The 23,695-nt window shown below is 41.4% G+C and overlaps 1 protein-coding gene across 5 annotated transcripts in view; it reads left to right on the top strand.

Moving 5' to 3' along the window:
- The window catches only part of PFKFB4 (6-phosphofructo-2-kinase/fructose-2,6-biphosphatase 4), a 107,004-nt gene that overhangs the window by 50,318 nt on the left and 32,991 nt on the right, over positions 1-23,695 (top strand). For all 5 annotated transcript variants that reach the window (XR_009555446.1, XM_060239901.1, XM_060239897.1 and 2 more), the window contains exons 2-7: positions 10,739-10,855; positions 14,032-14,128; positions 14,523-14,589; positions 19,708-19,782; positions 21,257-21,313; positions 22,493-22,614. Coding sequence is in view for 4 of the 5 variants with exons in the window: in XM_060239901.1 (XP_060095884.1) it covers positions 10,739-10,855; positions 14,032-14,128; positions 14,523-14,589; positions 19,708-19,782; positions 21,257-21,313; positions 22,493-22,614 (535 nt within the window). In the remaining variant the exon portion in view is untranslated. The remainder of the gene's footprint in view (positions 1-10,738; positions 10,856-14,031; positions 14,129-14,522; positions 14,590-19,707; positions 19,783-21,256; positions 21,314-22,492; positions 22,615-23,695) is intronic.

A 23,695-nucleotide genomic window follows, 5' to 3' on the forward strand; every position in this document is an offset into this window, starting at 1 on the left:
GGTACTACAGCTGATGTACCAGAAGCCCTTTTAAATTCTGTAGTCTATGTATGTCTATATATGTGGATGTGCCTGCACAGATATTTTAGCTGAATTGGACCGATACAACGCAGGAGCAAAACAGTAACAACAAAACTGTCAGTGACAAGGTGGCATACAAAAACCCAGAAGTAATTCAGTTATGTTTACTCAGCTGTCAGTTGTGTTTTGGGTTAAGAAAGTGAACAGAGGTCTGGAGATAAAGATTCGACTCCAGCATTCAGTGTTGATACTGAGACCCAGTTAGGTGTAGTAGTTAAGAGTGACGGAGTCTAATCTGGAGAACCAGGTTTGATTCCCCACTTCTGCACATAAAGCCAACTGGGTGACTTTGGATCTGTTACAGTTCTCTCAATCCACCCCCCCCCCCAAAAAAAAAATCTAGCTTGCCACAAAAACAGCTAGAGTTTCAGGCTGCCAGACAACCTTTGCATCTTGTGGCTGCACTGTACTCAGTCCCATATGAAAATTAATTAATTAGTGTTGTTGCCTCCATTTCCACTAAGTCATCTTAAAATATAAGTGGTGACATTCAGTCATTTCGGACTATGTTTGATATGTTCAGGATCTAGAAATCTTATGTCTCTATAAAGATGAGTAGTACTTCACTGTGTCTCAGAGTCCCTTTTCACAGTATTGCCGGTTCATGTTGCTGAGTTTGTTCACCCTGCATTGTGTATCTGAAGTTCATGGCAAAAAAATGCAACAGGATCTTCAATGAATAATCAAAATATTTGGATTTTTGGGGACAAAACTTACATTTGGACACAATTTGGCAAATAAGGAAACAAGAATGTTAAATCCAAAGACATTTGTATTAGCTTGCCTGTCCACACATACCTTGGCTAGTTAGCTCTGATTTTAAAAGAGGAAGAAACCCCAAATTTAATGTAGATTTTCTGTCTGATCACCTGGAGACAATTATCTTTCTGTGAATGCTTAAGTGGTTTGAAATGCAATATAGAAATTGAGTAAATGCATACGTATGCGAAAATAACCCATGGGTGTTTTCCGACTAGAGATTCTGTTTTAGTTTGACTTGTACTGTTTGGTGTTTTTGGTGTAGATGTCCTCTGGATAATATGCATAAAAACATAGGATATCTGAAAATGATGTGCAAGTATTTTGCCCCTTGAAGATACACTTTCTGTTTGAAGTTTGGCAGCTCTAGTTTATGCTGGTAATTCTTCAGAGATTTTTTTTTTTTACCAAGGATCATACTGTATAACTGTGGAAAATTAAGGGTAGGGGTTCTCTATTTCATTTTGCACTTTCGCTTAGCTTCTGTACTAGGGAAAGATTTATTACCTATTGTCTAGTTGCATATGCCCAGAAAAATTCTCAGTGGATTTCTGGTTGCTCAAAACTCCACTCTTGCATGAATACTCTGAACATTTTTGGGTTTGATACACTGTAGAGAACACAGCTGATGTACCAGAAGCCCTTTTAAATTCAATTGATGATCAGTTTGGTCTGTCACAATGAAAAGACGAACGGTAATTCACTCAATTTACTTATCAGTTTAACTTAAAAGGGCTTTGGCACATCAGCTGTTTTCTACAATGTGCCAAACTCTACATGCTGTGCATACATTTCTGATACATGGACTATGATTCAATAGAACTATATATGAGAATCTTACATGGGATTACCTTTACTTTAATACAGCAGCTATATGTAGAACTAGATTTTAAAAATGAACAGTACTTTGAGTCTGCCATAGCAATGCCTACTGTAAAAGTTCATCTGTGTATGGAATTCCTATGGGTGGTGGTCATATCTATCAATCTTTGCCAGCTATATTCATCCATGTAACTTAAAGGCAAAGATGTTAACTTAATCAGCAGCTGACAACCAAACTGCTAGATGGGTGTAATCCTACAGAAAATTCCCATTAATGGAAAGGGGGGGGTTAATTTTTACCAGTTCCCGTTCCCACTGCAGAACTCCCAGGAAGAGCATTTTGGAGCAGCAAGAGGGTGGAATCAAGTAAGTCCCATTACAATAACATAAATACCTTCTGTTAGTGGACAAGTCCAAAATTGTAAGTCAAAAATTGTAAGCTGTTTTTAACCCTTCTCCATGAATAAAACACTACTTCAGTTATTTCAGCATTACAGCACAGTTCTGAATAAGGTAACAGTATTGTCCACCTACTGTTCCTTGAAACAGCAAATCTCAGATATGACCACCACCCAAGCTACCAGTTCCACCACAGTACCATCATACGGGATTCTACTCCCGCTACTTCCTGGTTCCAAAGAGAGACGGGGGATTGCGCCCCATATTAGATCTGCGAAAGCTCAATCTTTACATTCGCCACAAAAAATTCCGCATGGTCACTCTTCAGTTTATCTTGCCACTGATTCCAGAGCAGGCTTGGATGGCATCGATAGACCTGCAAGACACCTACTTCCACCTCACCATCGACCACCATCACAGAAGATTCCTCAGATTCGCTATCTGAGATCAACACTATCAATTCCGCGCTCTTCCCTTTGGTCTTTCAACAGCACCAAGAGTATTCACAAAATGTATGGCTGTGGTGGCAGCAATACTGTGACAACAATGAATATCCATCTACCCGTACATAGACGATTGGCTGGTCGTCACCCAAACCAAGGAACAGCTCCAAATGGACGTTTCGGCTACCCTCTCCCTCCTGGCTACCCTAGGCCTTCAGGTCAACAGGACAAAATCCAATCTGACTCCTACTCAGACCATACAATTTATAGGAGCGCACCTGTCAACGATCTCCCGCAAAGCCTACTTTCCAGCAGACAGAGTGCAACATATCAAGTTCTTGGCCAACAGAATAATAATACATCGCTCCCAAACAGCTCTCATTTTTCAGAGGATGCTAGGCCTCATGGCGGCCACCACCTCTGTCCTCTGCTTCGCCAAACTTCACATGCGTCCCCTCCAGTTGTGGTTTGTCTGAACATTCCACCCTCAACGACAGCACCAATGTACCGTGCTAACTGTTCCGTCCCACATTATCCCATCGTTGCAATGGTGGACGGTGGAACATCATCTCCTGGCAGGAATGCCATTTACACAGACACCTCCTTCTGTGATTGTTATCACCGACGCTTCCAAGTGGGGATGGGGAGCCCACTTGGGAACACTCACAGTGCAGGGTCAATGGACTGACTACGAAGGATCCCTCCATATCAATTGCCTGGAGCTCCTGGCGGTCCACAGAGCCCTAAGATCCTTCCTTCCGTCCCTTCACGACCGCCACGTTCAGGTCACCTCAGACAATGTGGCCACTGTCTTCTACATCAATCGGCAGGGAGGCGCTGCCTCTACTCAACTATGCAAACGAGCTCTAGCCCTATGGCACTGGAGCATCACCCAGGGTATATTCCTTCCATATGTTCCCCAGAGGGCACTGCGTTCCAGTTCACAAAATCTTTTGGAAATCCCTGGGCCTAAGGAGGCCAAACTTAAAACAACTAGGGAGCTGGCCTTCTCCATAAAAGCGCCCCAATGGTGGAGTCAGTTACCGGAGGAGGTGCGGGCCCTGTGGGACCTCAACCAGTTCCGCAGGGCCTGCAAAACCGTCCTCTTCCAAGAAGCCTTCAAGACGTGACCAGACTGAATATTACGCTGCCTGTATAAATAGAGACTGTAGCACCACCATATAGTTTTTAGCTTTTTAACATTAATTTATATTTGTATCTGTATTTGTATTTATATTTGTATTTGTATTGTGTATTGATTTTACCTGTATTGTCATATCATGATACTACATCATGATAGATTGTAAGCCGCCCTGAGCCTGCCCCGGCGGGGAGGGCGGGGTATAAATAAAACTTATTATTATTATAACAGAAGTACATCTACCAGGGGTCCAGAATGTCCAAGCAGACGTGCTGAGTCGCCACTTAGTCAACGACCACAAATGGACCATCAACAGTCGTTACCTTCAGCCTCTGTTCCAGACCTTTGGTACTCCGAAAATAGAAGTATTTGCATCCCCAGACAATGCCCAGTGCTCCCGCTTCTACATGCGAGGCCCTTCGTCTCCACTGTCAGCAGGGGATGCCTTCCTCCAGACATGGACCGGGCAACTGCACTACCTATTCCCTCCAATACCACTCATCACGAGAGTATTACAGAAGATAAAGATGGACCACACCAATTACATTCTGATTGCACCTTGGTGGCCGCGCCAACCCTGGTTCACTACTCTCCTCCTATCGAACAACACATTCCTCCAGCTCCCTCAAGCTCAGGACTTAATCTCCCAGCAGGAGGGCAAGGTCCTACACCATAACCCAACGCTCCTGTGACTGACAGCATGGAGAATCGGTTTCTGAGTTTTCCACCAGAGGTCCGACATGTCCTACTCAATGCAAGGAAACCTGCCACCAGAAAATCTTATTCTCTTAAATGGAAACGTTTTTTGGAATACGCACTTCAACATAAATTTAAACCTGATCTTTCCAGTATCACTCAAATCCTAACATACACCCTAGCCCTTTCTAATGCTGGACTTTTGTACTCCTCCCTAAAGGTCCATTTAGCGTCTATCTCTGCGTTCCACCCACATATCGAGGGCTCCACTGTGTTCTCCCACTATGCCACTAAAGCCTTTTTGAAAGGAATCCTTCACCTCCACCCTCCAATCCGGAAAATCCATCCTACCTGGAATCTCTCACTCGTACTGAGTCAGTTGATGAAGCCACCCTTTGAACCTATGGCATCCATTCCTCTACATCTCCTGACTCGGAAAACAGCCTTGTTGGTAGCACTTACCACTGGCAGGAGAGCTAGCGATATCTGCGCCTTTAGAGCGGACCCGCCATGCACGATTTTCCACCACAACAGAGTAGTGCTACGCCCTGACCCTGCATTCCTACCAAAGGTGGTCTCAGCGTTTCATCTAGGAAATCCCTCGACTCTACCTGCTTTCTTCCAGCACCCTGCGGATGCAGGACAACGAACTTTACATAACTTAGACGTATGCAGGGCTCTTGCCTTCTACATTGAAAGGACACGACAGTTCCGAAAAGACACAAGACTCTTTATAGCATATGCTGCCCACAATCAAGGTACAAAAATCTCAACACAGAGATTTTCAAAGTGGATTGTGGCTGCCATTACATTATGCTATGAACTGGCAAAACAGCCCATACCAGAACATACATGAGCTCACTCTACTAGAGCCGTTGCAACCTCAACAGCTTTCTGCAAGGGCGTCCCGATGGAGGACATCTGCGCCGCTGCGGTTTGGTCGTCCCCATCCACATTCGCCTTGCACTACGCTTTAGACATCCGTGCCCGGCGTGACACATCCTTCAGACAAGCTGTGCTACGATCAATTTTTGACTGATGCCCCCCGCCATTCACACTGTGAGTACAACCTTATTCTTCTTATGAATAACTAACCGTGCTTTTTGGTTACAGATCCGGCACCCGCCTCCTGAAGGAATAGCTTGCCAATCACCCATATGTGGGACTGCACAGAGACCATGAAGAAGATAGACAGGTTTCTTACCTGTAACTGATGATCTTTGAGTGGTCATCTGTGCAGTCACACATGCCCACCCTTCCTTCCCCGCTGCTGGATGCTTATTATCAGTAGAATTGGTCCACCTATACGGCGGCGGGAAGAAACTGAGTGGGTTAGGCACCTCCCCCTCGTCCAGGCATGCGCAGACGATGCCTCCTCCCCGGGACGAGGGGAAGGCGCGCTAAAATTAACACTCCAAGATTGCTTTGAATTCTCCGAGGTTGGGCTCGATCCTGGCGGATAACGCATATGTGTGACTGCACAGATGACCACTCGAAGATCATCAGTTACAGGTAAGAAACCTGTCTTTCAGAATCACTTTCATCCTCCAGCTCTAATTCAGCAGACAAAGTTCAGTTACCCACTTCCAGCCCTTTGGAATCACCTGAACCTTTGTTCAGGTAGGATGCTTTGTTGGTTATATACTAATCACTACAGGGAGGGGGAGGCAGAAAGGCAGTCCACAAGCTTGAGCCCTCCTTGAGATCTCTCCAGGAGACAACATTGGAGAGAAAATAAAGTCTAAACTGGGAGATGTCAGTTCTTGTACTGTTCATGCTTTGCCTAGTTATATTGCAAGAATGGCTATTTAGTGGTCTGATTTTGTAATATTTTTGGCTTTCTTTTATGATAGACTGCACACTGAAATAATCTAACCTTACTTTCTTCTTGCATGATTGAAATTTATGTTTTAAAAATCTGTCAGAATTTAAAACAAAATTCTGATCATGAGGGGACAGTGTGATGTTAGCACTTTTCTCCTCATTCTGTTCCTGAGTGTCCTCCTTCCCTTGGAATAGTGTGTCTGACTACAGCAGAAGGGAAGAGGTAAGAAAGGCTGATTCTGTCTGCAGAAATTACCATGAGGTCCAGCCAAATAATGCTTAGCATTTTCTGATGAAATGATAAAAAGTGTATTGTGCAATATTTCATACTGTTTCTGAAATATACATGGAGATGGGAATGCAGCATTGCATAAAGTTTGTTTTGTAATTGTGCATTAGCTTACAAGTAGGTTTCATGCTTCTTCTTTGGTAATGGACTTCTTAACCTGATTAGAGATGGCTATGTTTGCTTTAGGTGGTTGATTCCGGGTTACCATGAATCAACAACTCTTGTTTCCAGTTAGCCTTATCATTCTTTTATGATTCTCTTGGAACACTGTGTGCTTGGTTTGAAATCTATATTCCACTCATCTCTGTAGGACGAAGGCAATGATACCACATCAACAGTATTTTTCACACCAGCAAGGGCAAATAGGTGGCCTCTGAAACCTGTTTATATAAAAAATAGTTCTTGATAGAATTATCCTGTCATTAGCTACAGATGCATTTAATGTTTTTTTTTTACATTTGTGACTTTTAAAGCCACAAATCAGTATTTTATTATGTTTTGCCCAGCTTCTATAGGATAGATGTTTCTGACTAAAATAGACTGATTTAGCACTCAGCTTACCCCTCTCTCCCATTCGTCTTCTCTGCATGGCATCCATTGGATTTCCCACTATCTGCGCCGGAGTTACAGGAAGTGTCACAGCTTTCGCGCAGCAAATGGAAACTGGTTTTTAGCAGTTTCCGTTTGCTGCACGAACATTGCGAGGCTTCTGTAGTTCCAGTGCAAATAATGGGAAATCTGACGGACACCACGCAGAGAAGACGAACAGGAGAACGGGTAAGCTGTGTGCGAAATTGGTCTTAAGAACATTTTCACTAAGAGACTGTTTTTGAAGTTTGGTGTATTAGGAGTGATCTTTGTGTAACACAGTAGTGATCTTTGTAATCTACATGTAACTCAATAGTGTAACACAGTGGGTTCTTCTGGGGCATTGCCTGCTCCAGTGAGGTGGAAGAACAGCAGTATTGGTGCTCTGCTTTGGGGAAGAAACACTAGGATTGCCAGGTCCAATTTAAGAACTATCTTGGGACTTTGGGGGTGAGGACCACCAAGCTGGGAGATCCTCTGCCCCCAACTGGGGGTTGACAATCCTAAGAAACACATTGTCAGGCACTATAGTTCTCATGATCACAATGTTGGGTATTGCTGTTAAAGGCAACGGTGATTTTCCATCACTGAGAGGTTATTGAGACTAAAGCAAGTGCTTAAACATTCTCCCTTCCATTACTTTTCAACAGCTGCCTCCTGAATTTCCCCAATCTTCAATCTATTCCAGTGAGTTTCAAGAACTAGTACTTCCCCAAATATACCAATGGTAAATGGGCACCTGATATATTAAGATGGAGAGAGAATATGGAGGTCATATGCAGACCCTTGGTGTGCTCTGTGTTTTTGATCAGTGCATACTGCTCATGCAGTTTTTTTTTATTTTTAACAAAGTTGGTTAATCTTCTGGACTACCCAACAATTGAAAATAAAATGAATTAATGAGCTATTTGAGAACTGCTCATTGTGCAAATAAGTCCAGTGGGCTTCCATGTGGAAATTAGAAAGCTGGTTTTTAAAAACCCCGTGTTTAGCATAAAGGTATTTTATTGTGATATGCTGAATATAATGAATCAGTATTGGTTTATCAGTAAGCAGGGGATATATTCTGAAACAATGTCAATGTGTAACTTAATTAAGTTTAATATAAAATCTCATGGGGATATTTGTAAGCTTCTCAAGAGATTATATTTGGTTTATTTGTCAGTTATGAATTTTTCAAGTACCAGAGGCTGGTGTTGGCTACTGAATCATGGCATGTAGCTACAGTTATATATTACTTTATTGCAATTCCTGAAAATACCAGGTCCCAACTAGTAACTATTGTGGTTGTTTGTACAGTCAGACGAGCCCTGAAAATGCTACAGCATAGAGGTTAAGAACTGTAGACCTCACGGAACTACTCCTCTGCCTTTTGTGTCTCGCCTGTGAGGTTCCACGGGGCTCTCTTTTGTCCCAGTTCTGTTTAACTAGCAACATGAAATTTCTTGTAAAGGTGGGGGTTTTTTTTAGATTTGTTGCCACTGGTATGGTGACACTGTTCAGCTCTGTCTCCCCTTTCTGTTGAACCAGGAGGCAGTGGAAGGCTCTAAATGAGAAAGCTTTCTCCTGGAAGAATCAAGTTAGCAGCTTGGGAGTTCTCCTGGTGGATGCCCTAATGGTAATCATAGCCAGGAGATCCCCTTTTGCAGTTAAGGTTGGGAGACAGTTTGGGGGATTATTAGGAAAATGAGCAAAAATAAAACAGCCAGCATTATAATGTTCTGGTATAGATCTATGGTGCGGCCTGATTTGGAATGCTGTGTGCGGTTCTTGTCACCATATCTCAAAAAGGACATTGCCGAGCTGGAAAAAGTATGGAAGAGGGCAACCAAGACTATTAGAGGCTTAGATGACCTTGACTATAAGGAAAAGCTGAAGCGTCTTGGACTTTTCAGTATAGAAAAGGGACAACTAAAAAGGGACATGGGTAGCCCCATCTCATCAGATCTTGGAAGCAAAGCAGGGTCACTCCTGGTCACAATTTGGATGGGAGACCACCAAGGAATATCAGGGTCGCTATACAAAGGCAATCTGTGGCAAACCACTTCTGAATGTCTCTTCCTTTGAAAACCCCACGGGATTACCATAAATCAGATGTGTCTTGATAGCAAGACAAGAAGGACGGGCATAATAGAGGATTTTAAAATTATGCACGGCATGAAGAGACTTGACAAAGAGAATTCTTCCTCTCCTCAAATACTAGAACTTAAGGGTATTTAATGAAGCTGTAGAATCAGGACAGACTAAAGGAAATACTTCTTTCAACAACAAGCAATTAAAATGTAGAATTTGCTTCCAGAGGTTTTAAAAGGGGATTAGACAGACTGATGGAGGATAGGTCTGGAAGTGCCTACTAGCCATGGTGACTGAAGGGTGCCTCCATATTCAGAAGCAGTCAACCTCTGAATCCCAGTGCCAGGAGGCAACTTCAGGGGAACGCCTCAGCCTCTATGCCCTGTTGTTGGCTGTCCAGAGGAACTGGTTGGCCGCTGTGTGAGACAGGATGTTGGACTAGATGGGCCACTGCTCTGATTCTGCAGGGCTGTTCTTATGACTAGACCTGTTCCCCCCCCCCCCCAAGTCATATTGCGTACCCAACTTGGCCCTCCACACTGTTGCTGAGAGCCCTTTCCTGCCCAGGAACAGAATTTCAGATGTCTGAGAGCTATAATGTTTTTTTTTGGGGGGGGGGCAGTCCCTGCTCTGCAGCCTTCTCTCTGCCCTTGAGCAGATTCTCTGGAGAAACAGCATAGACATTATACACACACACACACATGCACGCATGCGTGTGACTACTGAACATGCATGGGGACAGGAATGGTGTGCAACGGCTGTCTGAACATGCCCATGTCGCCCCTTGAATGGGATTGGGGACAGCTTGTGGGGGAGCATGTGGATGCTTCAGGATGGCTCTTTTTGAGCTCTCCAAAATACGAGTAATGTTTTGGTCCCTATCAGCTAGAAGTTTATCTAAATAAAATTTGACATTTCTTCCCAGAAAGTAATTACAGTTTGGAGTTATATAGGTATAATGTTTACTTATTTGAAACTTGAAATGAGCTTCACAAGCACCTTTTATTAATTGGTGTATTGTCTTGCTTTCTGTATGGCTGCGCAAAGGGAAATAAATTTTACAAGTAGAAGCAAAAAGAGATGTACTCTGTTAGCAGTAACAGAATAATATCCAGGAACATTCTATGGCTGTCATTTATATTTTAAGGAAAAAGCTTGTCACAGATGCCTTTTCAGAAATTGTGTATCCTCTCATAGGGTAGGTGACGGGATTTGAGAACCTTCTGAAAAAGCTCCAAAGTTATGACTGTTTTGAAAAATTTTAAATGATTTAAGTAGAAACATTTCTTTTGTTACAAAGATGCTGAAATGAGAATATTTCTGAAGAATATCTTCAGAATAAGAATAACAACCTATAAGAAAAAATGTAGAGCTGTAAATATCTCCTTAACAACTCTAACTTAAAACATTGTTTAAACCCCTCCAGTTGGCCTGGATTATTATAGGGAAAAGATAAAAGCAGAAGTAGAGAAATGAAATGGAGAAATGGTATGTGTATGTCCAGCCTGGAAAATCAGAGTTGTTTCTTAAAGAGGCTCTGCAGATCTCAGTACTAGTACATGTTAAGTTTTTGTTGGTATGAATACTAACTACAAGTGTTTTTTTTCCTCCCCTTTTTTGTAGTATGTATGACCAATTGTCCTACGCTAATTGTTATGGTTGGCCTCCCAGCAAGAGGGAAAACTTACATCTCCAAAAAATTGACACGCTACTTAAATTGGATTGGAGTGCCTACAAAAGGTAAGTGGTTTTATTTTAAATTGAAAACACATATGGAGGAAGGGTACATATATTAATTGTCAGGGATAACTATGTAAAATATTATTAGAAGAACTGTATTTATCTTCCAGTTTTATTGCACTCTTCTTCCAGAAAGGTGGCATGTAGGTATTTTTCCTTTACAAAAATGTGTGAGATGAGTGTGGCTGAGAGCAATAGTTGCTGGTTCAAAATTACTCAGTTAGCTTCATTAATGAGTGGGGATTTGAGCCCATGTCTCTTTGTCTTAATCCAACACTCTAAACAGTAGATTATACTGGCTCACCAGAACTGCACAGATTTCTGCCTGTTTTAAATCCAGTTTCTTTCCCTCCTTATCTGACATGAGTTTGTGTGTGAGTACATCCTCTTAAACTTAGCAGGATGCAGCCAGGTGAAATTCTGACAGTTCAGGATAAGAAAGCTTACCAAAAAGAAACCTAAACCATGATGAAATTACTAATAATTGTACTTATATAATTAAACAATTTTTAAGTGCATTAATAAATTCATAACATATACCCATTTACAAAACATGCTCAATTCAATTAAAAATACAATTTTATGTAAAGGATTTGCCAACACTATTCCATTTGAAATGGCCGATAGTCCACAAATCTCTTCAATCATTGTATCTAAAGTGTTTTCTGTTGTAGGAAAATTTAAACAGTTGCACAACATCAGGCGTTTGCATGTTCAATGAGATGCGATCCCAGTCCTTTGCAGTTAGTCACTACTACAGTGGAGAAACTTTCCTTCCCACTTGTTCATGTTTCAAATGGTAGACAGTAATGTTCCAATTTATAATTCCTGTAATACCATGTTCCAACTAATAAATGACTTCATGTTTCCCACCCACTCATGTTTTAAGATTCTGTTCAGCCCAATCCTATGTATCCTTGCTTGGAAATAAATTTGATTCAGTATGACCTTGTCTGTGGATTAACATTTCATATTGGCTCATTATTATATATGCTATGAAGCTTAACTTCAACTGGTTTGATCTTAGATTTACATGACTTGCGGCTGAGTTCAGATCAGTAAACAGTGCTTCTTTATAGGAATCGAAGAAAATGGCTGAAGTTACTGTAACTCTTAGGAATTGTTGCAGGTTTGCTACTGGTGATCTGTAACCTATGGATCAAAATGTGTAACCTGTTTAGTGCAGGAATTTCAAACTCATTTGTTATGAGGGCCAGATCTGACATAAATGAGACCTTGTTGGGCCAGACCATGTCGGGCTGAGCCATGTGTGTACCTATTTAAGATTAGAAGAAGAAGAAGACTGCAGATTTATACTCCGCCCTTCTCTCTGAATCAGAGACTCAGAGCGGCTTACAATCGCCTATATCTTCTCCCTCCACAACAGACACCTTGTGAGGTGGATGGGGCTGAGAGAGCTCTCCCAGAAGTTGTTCTTTCAAGGACAACTCCTACAAGACCCAAGGCCATTCCAGCAGCTGCAAGTGGAAGAGTGAGGAATCAAACCCAGTTCTCCCAGATAAGAGTCCGCATACTTAACCACTACACCAAACTTTTTATTAGTTTAGGTAGCAAGATTAGGTAGCAGAGATATAAATTTTATAAAGAACATAGACAAACATAATTATATTTTTTTAAAAACATAAAACATGTTTAAATGTTAGCACTCATTGGTCTTAAAGATGCTTTCTTTGTATTTCTCCCATGGGATCCAGAGAACCGGGCAAAGGAAACTCTGGCTCTTTCCTTCCTTTCCTAGGGGGCTGGGGGGGAGCTTCAGCCAATAGAAGGAAAAGAGGCGTGGCTCAGTAGCTCTGCTGTGCAATTGAGAGAGCTCTCCCTCCCTCCCTCCCCAAGGGAGGAGCCTCAGCCAATGGAGGAAATAGAGGTTTTGCTCTGTAGCTCCTTTGCAATAGAGCAAGCCTGGCAAAGCAAGCTGTGATGCAGAAGGAAGCAAGGGAGAGTGAGAAGGAAGCAGATGACAGCCAGTTGTTTGGGGGCCTGATAAGAGCCCTCCAGGGGCCTGGTTCGGCCCCCAAACTGCATGTTTGACACTCCTGGTTCAGTGTATGGGACAGAATTGTGGTTGCTTCTCTCTTACTATATTCCTTTTAGAGCTGATATTTAAAAGTCCTAAACTTTAACTGCATTGGGAGGAGAATTAATGGTTCAACCCCATTATGGTTCCAGTACTCTTTTCCTACAGTCTCTTCAGTTAAAACTGTAAAAATTATCTAGCTGAGAGCATTTGATGCTGTTTTATTTGAGAAATAAAGTAGTGCTCTCTTTAATATATTTAATACTGGTGGATTTTGATAAAAGAAGCATAAATTCTAATAGAAAATTAATCTTTGTCTCCTTATTTTGGATAATATTTGGAATAAAGTTTATAATATCAAGCTGTCTTCTCTTATTTATACAGTGAAAGGAGTCCTTTTATGTTTTTACTTCACTCCAGCAAGACTGAATAGAGTGTCTGATATGAATAGTTTTAAATGCGGAAGTACTCCCCCCTCTCCAGGATTCTTTAAATGGTGGAATTGCTGTAACATATAAGATTTTTGGTAGCAAACTGATTTCAGTAATTGGTGCAGCTATTATGGCAGCTTTCCATAAAGTTGCTGATATTAAATCTTCTCACTTCTACTACTGGAGTTGTTTCATCCAGATATTGTTCCAGCATTATTGGAATGGCTCCAAATTTTTTTGAACTTCATGGAATGTTTTAGAATGGATTTGAATCCTTCTGGTGTGTGTGGGTGTATAAATAGAGAATTTTAACCTCTTCGTATTTTTGAATAGTTCTGCATTATATTTGTGTTATAATAATAAAAGTCAAAGCAATTGTGTAACATGAAATATGGCTCATGTACTCCAAACCAAAACAGAGGCTGATGCATTTAAACACTTCAGATTAAGAACTTTCACAGAGACATTAATTGAACCACTATGCGAATCATGTTTAGGTGTTAGAATTTGCATGTGTGTTGTTTCCATAAGGAGAAGATATTGGAGGCTGTGAATTGGATAGCCTGAGTACCTTAAACTGTGAAAACAGGACTATGCCACACTTCTGGCAGCCTTAGGAGTATGGATGATCACAGCCATAGACCAGCACAATCAGTCAAATAAAAAGTGGACTCTACTTGATTTACTTTTGTTAATTTCCTAAACAGAATTTAATGTTGGCCAGTATCGCCGAGATTTGGTAAAAACGTACAAATCCTTTGAATTTTTCCTGCCAGACAATGAAGAAGGCCTGAAAATCCGAAAGTAAGTTTTTTTCTCCCCTTTTGCTTGGCAGTGTTCTAAGAACCTTTAGTTCTTGTTCTCAGTGTTTTTAGCTAGTTCTCGTTTTTGGTGGAATAGAAAATGAGGCAACTTTCTCAGAAATAATTCATCACTTTTGAAAACTACATTCTTTCCTAACGTAAGATCCTTCATGAGAAACAATACAGTGATCAAAAGTTTGATACTGCCATTCCAGCTATATATTATGGAATGCTCTTAAGCTATTTCTGCATTTGTGGTGTTGGTTACTTTGTAAGTTAGCTGGGTTCCTGAAGGTTATGTTGTATTTTAAGAACGTTAGGAACAAAATAACTATTATATATGTATATTTAATATATTGTTATCAAGAATGTAACTGCTGCGTTTTCTCTTTAAGAATGTGCGCCTTAGCAGCACTGAATGATGTTCGTTGGTATCTCAGTGAAGAAAAAGGGCATGTGGCAGTAAGTTCCTCCCTCCCTCCCTCCCTCCCTTTGCTTTGTTAAAAAAAAAATAAGTCTTAAACCACGCACAGAGTAAACAGCAGCCTGTAGGGCAAGTACACTGTAGAATCTTGGCTCTAAGTCCTGATTTGATAGCAGAAGCTGTCCATTGCACTTAGTGGTGTTATTACAAAATAATGTTGCAACACCTGCGATTAAGGAGGAATACCTTCAGCTAAGATTAGCCTGCAATTTCCAGATCCTGTTATTTCTTAAGTTTGCAAGAGATGCTCCTTTTAGTTCTTAAAGGTTTTGCAAAGAGTTATGGGGCAATAGTATTCAAACAAATGAACCTTTTGCCACTGTTAAGTGACAGCAAATGTGGGCTGTAGTCTTAAACTTTTGATTCATGTGTGTGGGAAAATGTGACACGGTGTTGAGATTAAGTTAGAATGGACAGCGTTAGTACAGACCATAGGTAATGAATTGCAGCTTTGAATGTTCCTTTGCCTCAATAGAGATCTAGCACAGCAATGAGAAATATTTTAACCTCTCTTTGCTTGTTTTGTTTGTGTTTGTTTTCAGGGAGTTTTAAGCACAGGGGAGCTTTCCATGTGGTGATTAACCACCTAGTCCAGGGTTTCCCAAATGTTTCTTTCCCATGGCCCAGTTATTTTTACACTTCTTCGTGTAAAATTTGGGGGGTGGAGACTTTGGGGATGAAGCCGGGAGACAGGAATTATGTCATTTCCTGTGGTGTCAAGGACCAAGTGATGTCACTTCCGGGGCATACTGAACCATACTGAACCTTTTCCTACGATGTCACTTCCAGGGCACTCCCCCAAACCTGCCTCTTCTTTGGAAATAAATTCATTTTCAGAAAAATCTCTCTGAAACTCATGCTGAGCCAAAATGGGGGTGGAAAGTGGGCGGTCCTCTCTTTTCACCCCCACACCTGCATGCACCTATTTGTAATAATAATAATAATAATAATAATTTTTATTTATATCCCGCCCTCCCCCTCCTAGGCAGGCTCAGGGCGGCTAACAGCAGGTTCATTAAAATCATATAATATACATTAAGTTTAAGATAGCATGTGAATTATACAATAATTTAAACAACAATTAGCATTTGAATTATACAATAATTTAAAACAACAATATCTAAAACCATTCCAATTGTCTGATCATTCCATAATTAATTTAATTTAATTTAATTTAATTTAATAGCAGCGGTGATGTTCTTGTTCTTGATGTTATTTTATTCATTCACATAATGGCAGAGGTCACTAAATAGGATCAATTTGGTGGATTGAACAGCCATCTCTTTGTCAATCGTCTACGAAGGCCTGCCTAAAAAGAATGGTCTTGCAGGCCCTGCGGAATTGGTCTAGATTCCTCAGGGCCCGCACCTCCTCCGGGAGCTGATTCCAAAGGCATGGAGCTATAACAGAGAAGGCCCGTACTCGGGTGCTCTGTAGTTTTACCTCCTTTGGCCCAGGGATAGTCAGCTTGTTCTTCCCTGCTGACCTCAGTGCTCTTTGGGGCTCATATGGGGAGAGACGGTCCCTCAGGTAGGCAGGTCCTCGACCATATAGGGCTTTAAAGGTGATAACCAGCACTTTGTAGCAAACCCGGTATGTAACTGGCAGCCAGTGCAGTTCACGCAGCCCCGGCTGTATGTGCTCCCATTTCGGGAGTCCCAGTAACAGCCTGGCCGCTGCGTTCTGCACTAGCTGCAGCTTCCGGGTTCGGCACAGAGGCAGCCCCATGTAGAGGGCATTGCAGTAGTCCAATCTTGAGGTGACCGTCGCATGGATCACTGTTGCCAGGTCCCGGCGCTCCAGGAAAGGAGCCAACTGCCTTGCCCGCTTCAGATGAAAAAACGCCGACTTGGCAGTGGCCGCTACCTGGGCCTCCATTGACAGTGAAGGCTCCAGTAGGACCCCCAGGCTCTTGACCCAACCCGCCGCTTTCAGCGGCACACCGTCAAAAACCGGGAGAGGTATTTTTGTGTATTCTTCTCCAGCTTGCAAGCCCTCCTAATGCCCATGTTCAATTGCCTGCACCACCTACACATCCCTTCCTCAACAACCAGTGTATGACCAGTGTATGCAGTTGGGAGTGCTGTTGCCATTGCCATCAGGAATGACAGCACTGTGTACCACCCACACTGGACCCTGGCAGCTGCTCTACCTCAAAATATGCTGACACATTTAGTAGTCCCTTCCTTCAGCTGCTTCTGCTGGAACCCTGCCTCAAGCTACAACCAAGCTTGCTTGGTTTCAACAAAATCTTTCGACAGGTATTTTTCATACTTTTCTTTGGTTGAAACACTGGGAAATTGCTGTGAAAGGTAGCAGAGAATTGTACTGCAATTAATTAATTAATTTCAAGTTATATGAAGTTCGTACAAGCTTTTCTGCAGTTGTCCCAAAAAGGATATTTATGAGAGACTTGCAGCTTTTTACTGGCTGTGTTTCCCATGCTTTTAAAAGCAACCTGTTATACAGATACCTAGCCAGTGAACTACTTTCATCCTTTTTAATATCTACAGGAGGAGTTTAATTTTGGTGTCAGACTGCTGTTAAAAGCAGGACCAGTAAAATGGTGCCAAGTTCATAGTACCATCTCTTCCAGTGCTGTTGAGATATACTGCAGTAATCTCCAATAATCTCTTTCTGCCCCATGCCTCTTACTCTCACTCACTCACACAGAAATTTCATAGAAGACCACCTGGCTACAACTGGGGGTGCCAACTTTTCATTGGCAGAGCTCCTATGTCTGCAACAACAGTATAATGAACAGAAAAGTTTCATCCAGCAAAAATGGAAGGAAAGAAAGGGAAAGAATGAAATGGAAGGAAAGGAAAGACATGGAAAGAAAGAACATAAACATAAGAGGAGCCTTGTTGGATCAGGCCAGTGGACTATCCAGTCCAAAATTCCCTTATACAATGTCCAAAAACTACCAGAATGTCCACCAGTGGGGCCAGGGCACTAGAAGCCTTCCCACTGTTGCTTCCCCCCCACCCCCGCACCAGGAATACAGACAGAGCATCACTTGCAGGGAAAGAAAGAAAGAGAGAGAGAAAGGAAGGAAGGAAGGAAGGAAGGAAGGAAGGAAGGAAGGAAGGAAGGGAGGGCAAAGAAAAAAAAGCCTTCCTCACCATCAGATGACCCCGACCAGCCAAAATTCTGTCCAGGGGTCATTTGGTTAAAAAAAACAGCTATTGGAATGCCCACTCCCCGCCCCTCCCAGCTGAAAAACACACACACACACCCTTCTTTGCTGCCCAGGTCTCCTGGGGAAATCTCCCCAAAAGAACATACTGCAAGGCACATGAAAGCTCATACCTTGAAGAACACTTCATGGGTCTAAAGTGCCAATGGATGCCAGCTTTTCTCTCAAACACTGGGAGAGGGGGAGAAGGAAGGAGAGGCAGCCCAGCTCCTCTCTGCACAACACAGAGATGGGGCGGGGCTAGCTTTGGCTTTTCTTGTGACCTGGTAGTGAGGCTTCCGTGGCCCGGTACCAGGTCACAACCCTGCAAATGGGAAACACTGACCTAGTCCATTCTACCACTTCAGATCTGTCACCATATTTCCCTGTATACATCAATCCAGATTTTATAGTTCGAAGATATGTTTAAAATTCTGTGTGAGAAAAAGGGAAGACATGGTTCCCCCGCCGCCCTCTTTTTTTGTGTGTGGTAAATTCTGCTTTGGAACTAAGATCTATTTTGAAACACTGTATTCAACAGCTGGTGCTGGAAATTTTTTCTCTTCTTAAGCTCCTCACTCTCCCGTGAGGCATGCATGCAGCTTTGTGTGATTTCTTTAGGAACCGAAGACAGTGATGATAACTAAGAAGTTAATATAGTTTTTCTCTTCTTTTGATGACTGCTCTATGTGCTGCTGTGTCATGTGTTTTAACTTTTGATGTCTCTGTTTTCTATCTTGCAAACTTTGCTTTTGTTGAGAAAGCTTTCAGGAAAGTGCTCTGTTACTTCTCCTTTTCTGTATTTTCACACAAGGGCAAGAGTGGGTACATCTACCAAAAAGCATAGGAAAGAGTCTGGCATATCAAGCAAGCCGGACAGGCTTCCTACAGATGTCATACTGGCTGTTGTTTGTTGCTCAGACATGACAAATTCAAGTCCACCTCCATCGCAGCATTCTTCTCTCCTCCCCCTGCAAAGTTAAATGCAGTCTTTGTCCAGCTTCAGTTAATATGTTCAGTGGGTTTGTAACTCAAATTCATGATCCCTTGACATATGGTGTGACCATATGTTAGGAAATAGACATGGGAATGCCTCCAGCTGTGATAATAGGCTTGTGAAGCATTGCGCATTGTATTGTACCAGAGTGAGATATGTATAATAATAATATTCAGCTATGTGTTTCAGTAACAGTAAGTTCCTTCTTATTCAATTTGAGTCTCTTGCAGAGTAATCTATGCAAGTATAGTCTGGTCTCTTGAAATAGATGGGTTTAGATTGGAGTATCTCTACATAGGATTCTGCTATTGGTGCATTAGGATTAGAGGCTTCCTAAACTTTGGTAACACAAAGAATTTGGACTAATCATTGTTTATTTTATGTGACTAAAATATTCCTTTATTTTAGGGAAGTATGTTCCACAGTTGCCTGCAGAACTAAGTACTTAGCTAATTTTAAGCTATGAAAAAGCCAACAGAATAGCAGTAGTTTATAGAGATCATTTGGTTTTTTCTGAGCACTTAGTACCATGAGCTTTTAGACCCATAGCTATATAAATGGTGCTATAATTTCTTTATCTAGACTCATGGTTTGGTGAATTTATATTGATGGTATGTTGTTTTATGAATGAAAAATAGACTGCAGTTCTCCAAACACGTCAGAGAAAGCCCTGTTGTCTTATTCAGATTCATTTGCATTGGCCTTTGTGGACCACTTTTTATATGTCCGACAAAGAACCACAGATAGATAGATGTCTCTGCTTGCTGTACAGAACCAGAAATATACATGTACAGTTTGCACATATTTGCTGCATAACTGTCAAAATGTAATGCATGGCAAAGCTTTTCTAATATCACTCCCTACCCTGTGGTTTTTTCTTTAATGCAGCCCTGCTCCCCCTCCCTTTTTTTTCCTTTCTAGGTTTTTGATGCTACAAATACTACAAGAGAACGCAGAGAAACTATTTATAAGTTTGGGGAAGAAAATGGTTACAAGGTGAGTTAGGAGCAAAGATAATAGAATTACATATTGCTGGGATGCCATTATTATTATTCTCAGTACCCAAGTCCCATGTGAGCATTAGCTATGCCCATAGCAATTTTGGAAAAGTGTCTCCTCTACTGAGCTTTGTTAGCTATCAATTTCATATTGTGAAGGTAATGAGTAGCCAGCTCCATTTGCTAACGTTTCTCATAGTAACACTTGGGCATTATTCTTGTAGTCTCTGGCAAAGGAAACACTGTATTTTTAATAATAATTTACAACACAAAACCAAGGGAAATTACAATCTACAACAGTTATCTAAAACATAAATGCATAGATACTCATCTATAATCATCTGCTGCAATCATCTACAATATCCATAAGAACATAAGAGAAGCCATGTTGGATCAGGCCAGTCGCCCTTCCAGTCTAACACTCTATCACACAGTGGCAAAAAAAGCCCTCCCACTGTTCCCCCCCAGCCCAAGCACCAAGAATACAGAGCAACACTGCCCCAGACAGAGAATTTCCTCTATACCTTGTGGCTAATAGCCACTGATGGACCTCTGCTCCATATGTTTATCCAGTCCCCTCTTAAAGCTGTCTACGCTTGTAGCTGCCACCACCTCCTGTGGCAGTGAATTCCATGTGTTAATCACCCTTTGGTTGAAGAAGTACTTCCTTTTATCAGTTCTAATCCTACTGCTCAGCAATTTCAAGTGTTTATGAATTCTTGTATTGTAAGGAAGGGAGAAAAGTACTTTTTTCTCTACCTTCCTTACCCCACGCATAATCTTGTAAACTTCTATCATGTCACCCCTCAGTCGACATTTCTCCAAGCTAAAGAGCCCCAAGCGTTTTAACCATTCTTCATAGGGAAAGTGTTTCAATGTTTTAATCATTCTAGTTGCCTTTTTCTGGACTTTTTCCAATGCTATAATATCTTTTTTGAGGTGTGGTGACCAGAATTGTACGCAGTACTCCAAATGAGGCTACACCATTGATTTATACAGGGGCATTATGATACTGACGGATTTTTCAATTCCCTTTCTAATAATCCCCAGCATAGCGTTGGCCTTTTTTATTGAAGTCGCACACTGTCTTGACATTTTCAGTGAGTTATCTACTATGACTCCAGGATCTCTCTCTTAGTCAGTCACCTTCCAAGTTCCTGGCTCCCTTGAGAGGATTGTCTTATCAACTATTTAATTAAAATTGTGCTTTCTGGAAATTAGAAGGGAAATATGTACTTCTCTGAAGGGACAGTCAATGCCTAGTTGGTTACAAATTTTGTTTTTTACATATATATATATATATATATATATATAAACCAATACCTAGTTGGTTACAAATTTTACATATATATAAAACATACATATGCAGAAGTGTGTGTATGTATTTGGAGCACTCGTAGATAAATTCTGATATGTTTTCTCTATTACCTCCCCCTCATTATCCATAAATGTAATTTCTGTCCTGTTCAAAGACCTTTTTCGTTGAGTCAGTATGTGTTGATCCAGAAGTCATCGCTGCAAATATTGTGGTAAGTAGTGACCTTTTTTTTAATAAAAACGTTTGTGATGTAAATGTAGTTTGCAAACAAGTCATGAAATCTCTTTTCTTCCTTCTGCCCCTACATCGTCTCTTTTTAATCTCATCTCTTCATTTTTTTTTTTTACTTGGGCAGGCACAGTCTGTTTTTCATGTAAGTTACTGTTTTGTAAAAGGAGAGATGCAATCCACATAATATCCCATGCACCACTTCCTGGTCCACCGTCCACCCCCACCCCCACACCAGTAGACTTTACGTATCAGCAGAGGAACAGAGTTTTGCCACACTTGTGTTGACTAAAGTCTGACATTGTGCTGCCTCAGTTCCTTCTTTTTTTCTTTTAAATGAAGATTTGCAACACTTGACCATTGTACTCATTCACCCAGCCGCTATCATCTGCGTTGCGCTCCTGTAAGGTAGCAAGGCAGCTAGTAAATGTTTTAAATAAAGAACTCTCTTGGCTAAAATCTTGATACCTATAAACCTAAATCCAGGCTGCAGTCTGGAAGCCCCACAATGTCTTGGGTGTGATGTCTAGATGCCACTTGGCCCCCCTTGAACTGTCTTTTTAATTTCGAACCGTCACTTAAAACTGTGCTGGCTGGAAAACTAGCTATGTGGGGATAATATAGCTACTTCATGAATACATTTCACAACCCTCATTATTATTCTTTAATAATACTGTAAAATATTTAGGAGAGCAAGTATTGGCATATGGGTACGTGATACAACTGTGTAATAGGGAAACTCTTGTCAGAAGATTTGTAAGAGACTTGTGTGAAGACTATTTCTGTGTTACTGAAATTAACAACAATGTTGGTGTGGGCATGGTCTTATTGAAATGGGAAGAAGAGGTTTCTGTTAAGCATATGAGCAAACAGATTTCTCTGAGGATACTAATTTACTAGTCAGGTTCTTCCTATTGTTTGGTTTTCATAAAAGCCTGATTTAAAGTATATAAGCTCTCCAATGGTGTTTGTGTTTTAAAATATTTGAACAGAAAGTGCTTTCAGCTCTTGTTTTGTTGAGGGTGTCAAGCCTGATATGTTTGCCCATTCAGGGATGTATTAGCTGGTATTACTCACTGGTTTCTGATGTATATGTTTTTGAGAAAGGATAAACATTTTCTAAAGTATTCCTGTTTTCTCTCCCCTCGCTTTCTTCCCTTAGCAAGTGAAACTGGGCAGCCCTGATTATGTTGACTGCAGTAGTGATGAAGCTACTGAAGATTTTATGAAAAGAATTGAGTGTTACAAGAATTCATATGAGTCACTAGATGAAACTTTAGACAAGTGAGTGTCCACATAAAACTGGATGTTATGTACTTTGTTTACCCTCAGATTCTCAACACTGTGTAAGAAGTGTTGGCTTAGTTCTCACTGGGGAGGTAAATTTGTTGCTGCTGATGGTGGGACATAATGCAATTGAACATTCTTCTATAAAAAAAATAATTCCCTCTACGTAGGACATTAGGGCTGTACTCATACACAATGGCAAACTATTTAGTTTTTGCAGGAAAAATCCTGGGAAGTCCTTGGGCTTGTGGACTCTTGTGTTTTGTAATTCTGGATTGTGAGCAAGAGTATCGCAGTTTCATTTATCGTATTTGTCCAACTCCTGTCAAAGCACAACAGCATGTATCCAGCCATGCTGTTCCAAAAATGTAAAACTGTGTATGCCTGCATGTGGCAATTTTGGTTGAATCCCCCAAATTTGTATATACATTCTATTTATCCATCCTGTTGACTACCCAGGAAGAAAGCAGGGGTGCTTTTTTTGGCTGCAGCAGTTGGGGGGGGGAGTGGGAAGTGATTGTGCAAGGTCCATGGATGGTTGGATACATGCTGTGTTGGGAAAGGGGAATTCTTTAGTGTCTGAGCTGTGCATGTGGGAGAAGGGAGAGCACAAATACATGGATTTCCAAAGCTCATTCTTGAAATAACAGTGATTTGCTGTTTATATTTGAATGCAGCCTTGTTTTGAATGAATGAGTTTTCAGTCATATGAGCCCTCCCCATCTGAAATTCTGTACTCTGAACACAGGTTCCCCCCATCCCCCTTTGAAAATGACACTCTTGACACTGCACTGCTCAGTAGCCATGCAAGTAGGTCAATACGTTACTAGGGCATTTTCCTAATTGTGTGAACTGTGGCACACTGATATTGTGGAAAGAAGAATACAACCTCTGGCACTCTTCCAGTTTACAAAAGCTTCTTATCTTGTAGTCTGCCATTGCTTATTTAACAGAGGCAATCAGAGAAGTGTCTGTATATCATGCTGCTTTACTGTTGGAGGTCTCCATCATAGAAGAAGCAATCTCTGACTTTGTTTTAAGCATACACATGCACACAAATACAGGTATGAAAGAACAG

Source organism: Heteronotia binoei, chromosome 5, assembly GCF_032191835.1.
Source record: "Heteronotia binoei isolate CCM8104 ecotype False Entrance Well chromosome 5, APGP_CSIRO_Hbin_v1, whole genome shotgun sequence".
Lineage (NCBI taxonomy): Eukaryota > Metazoa > Chordata > Lepidosauria > Squamata > Gekkonidae > Heteronotia > Heteronotia binoei.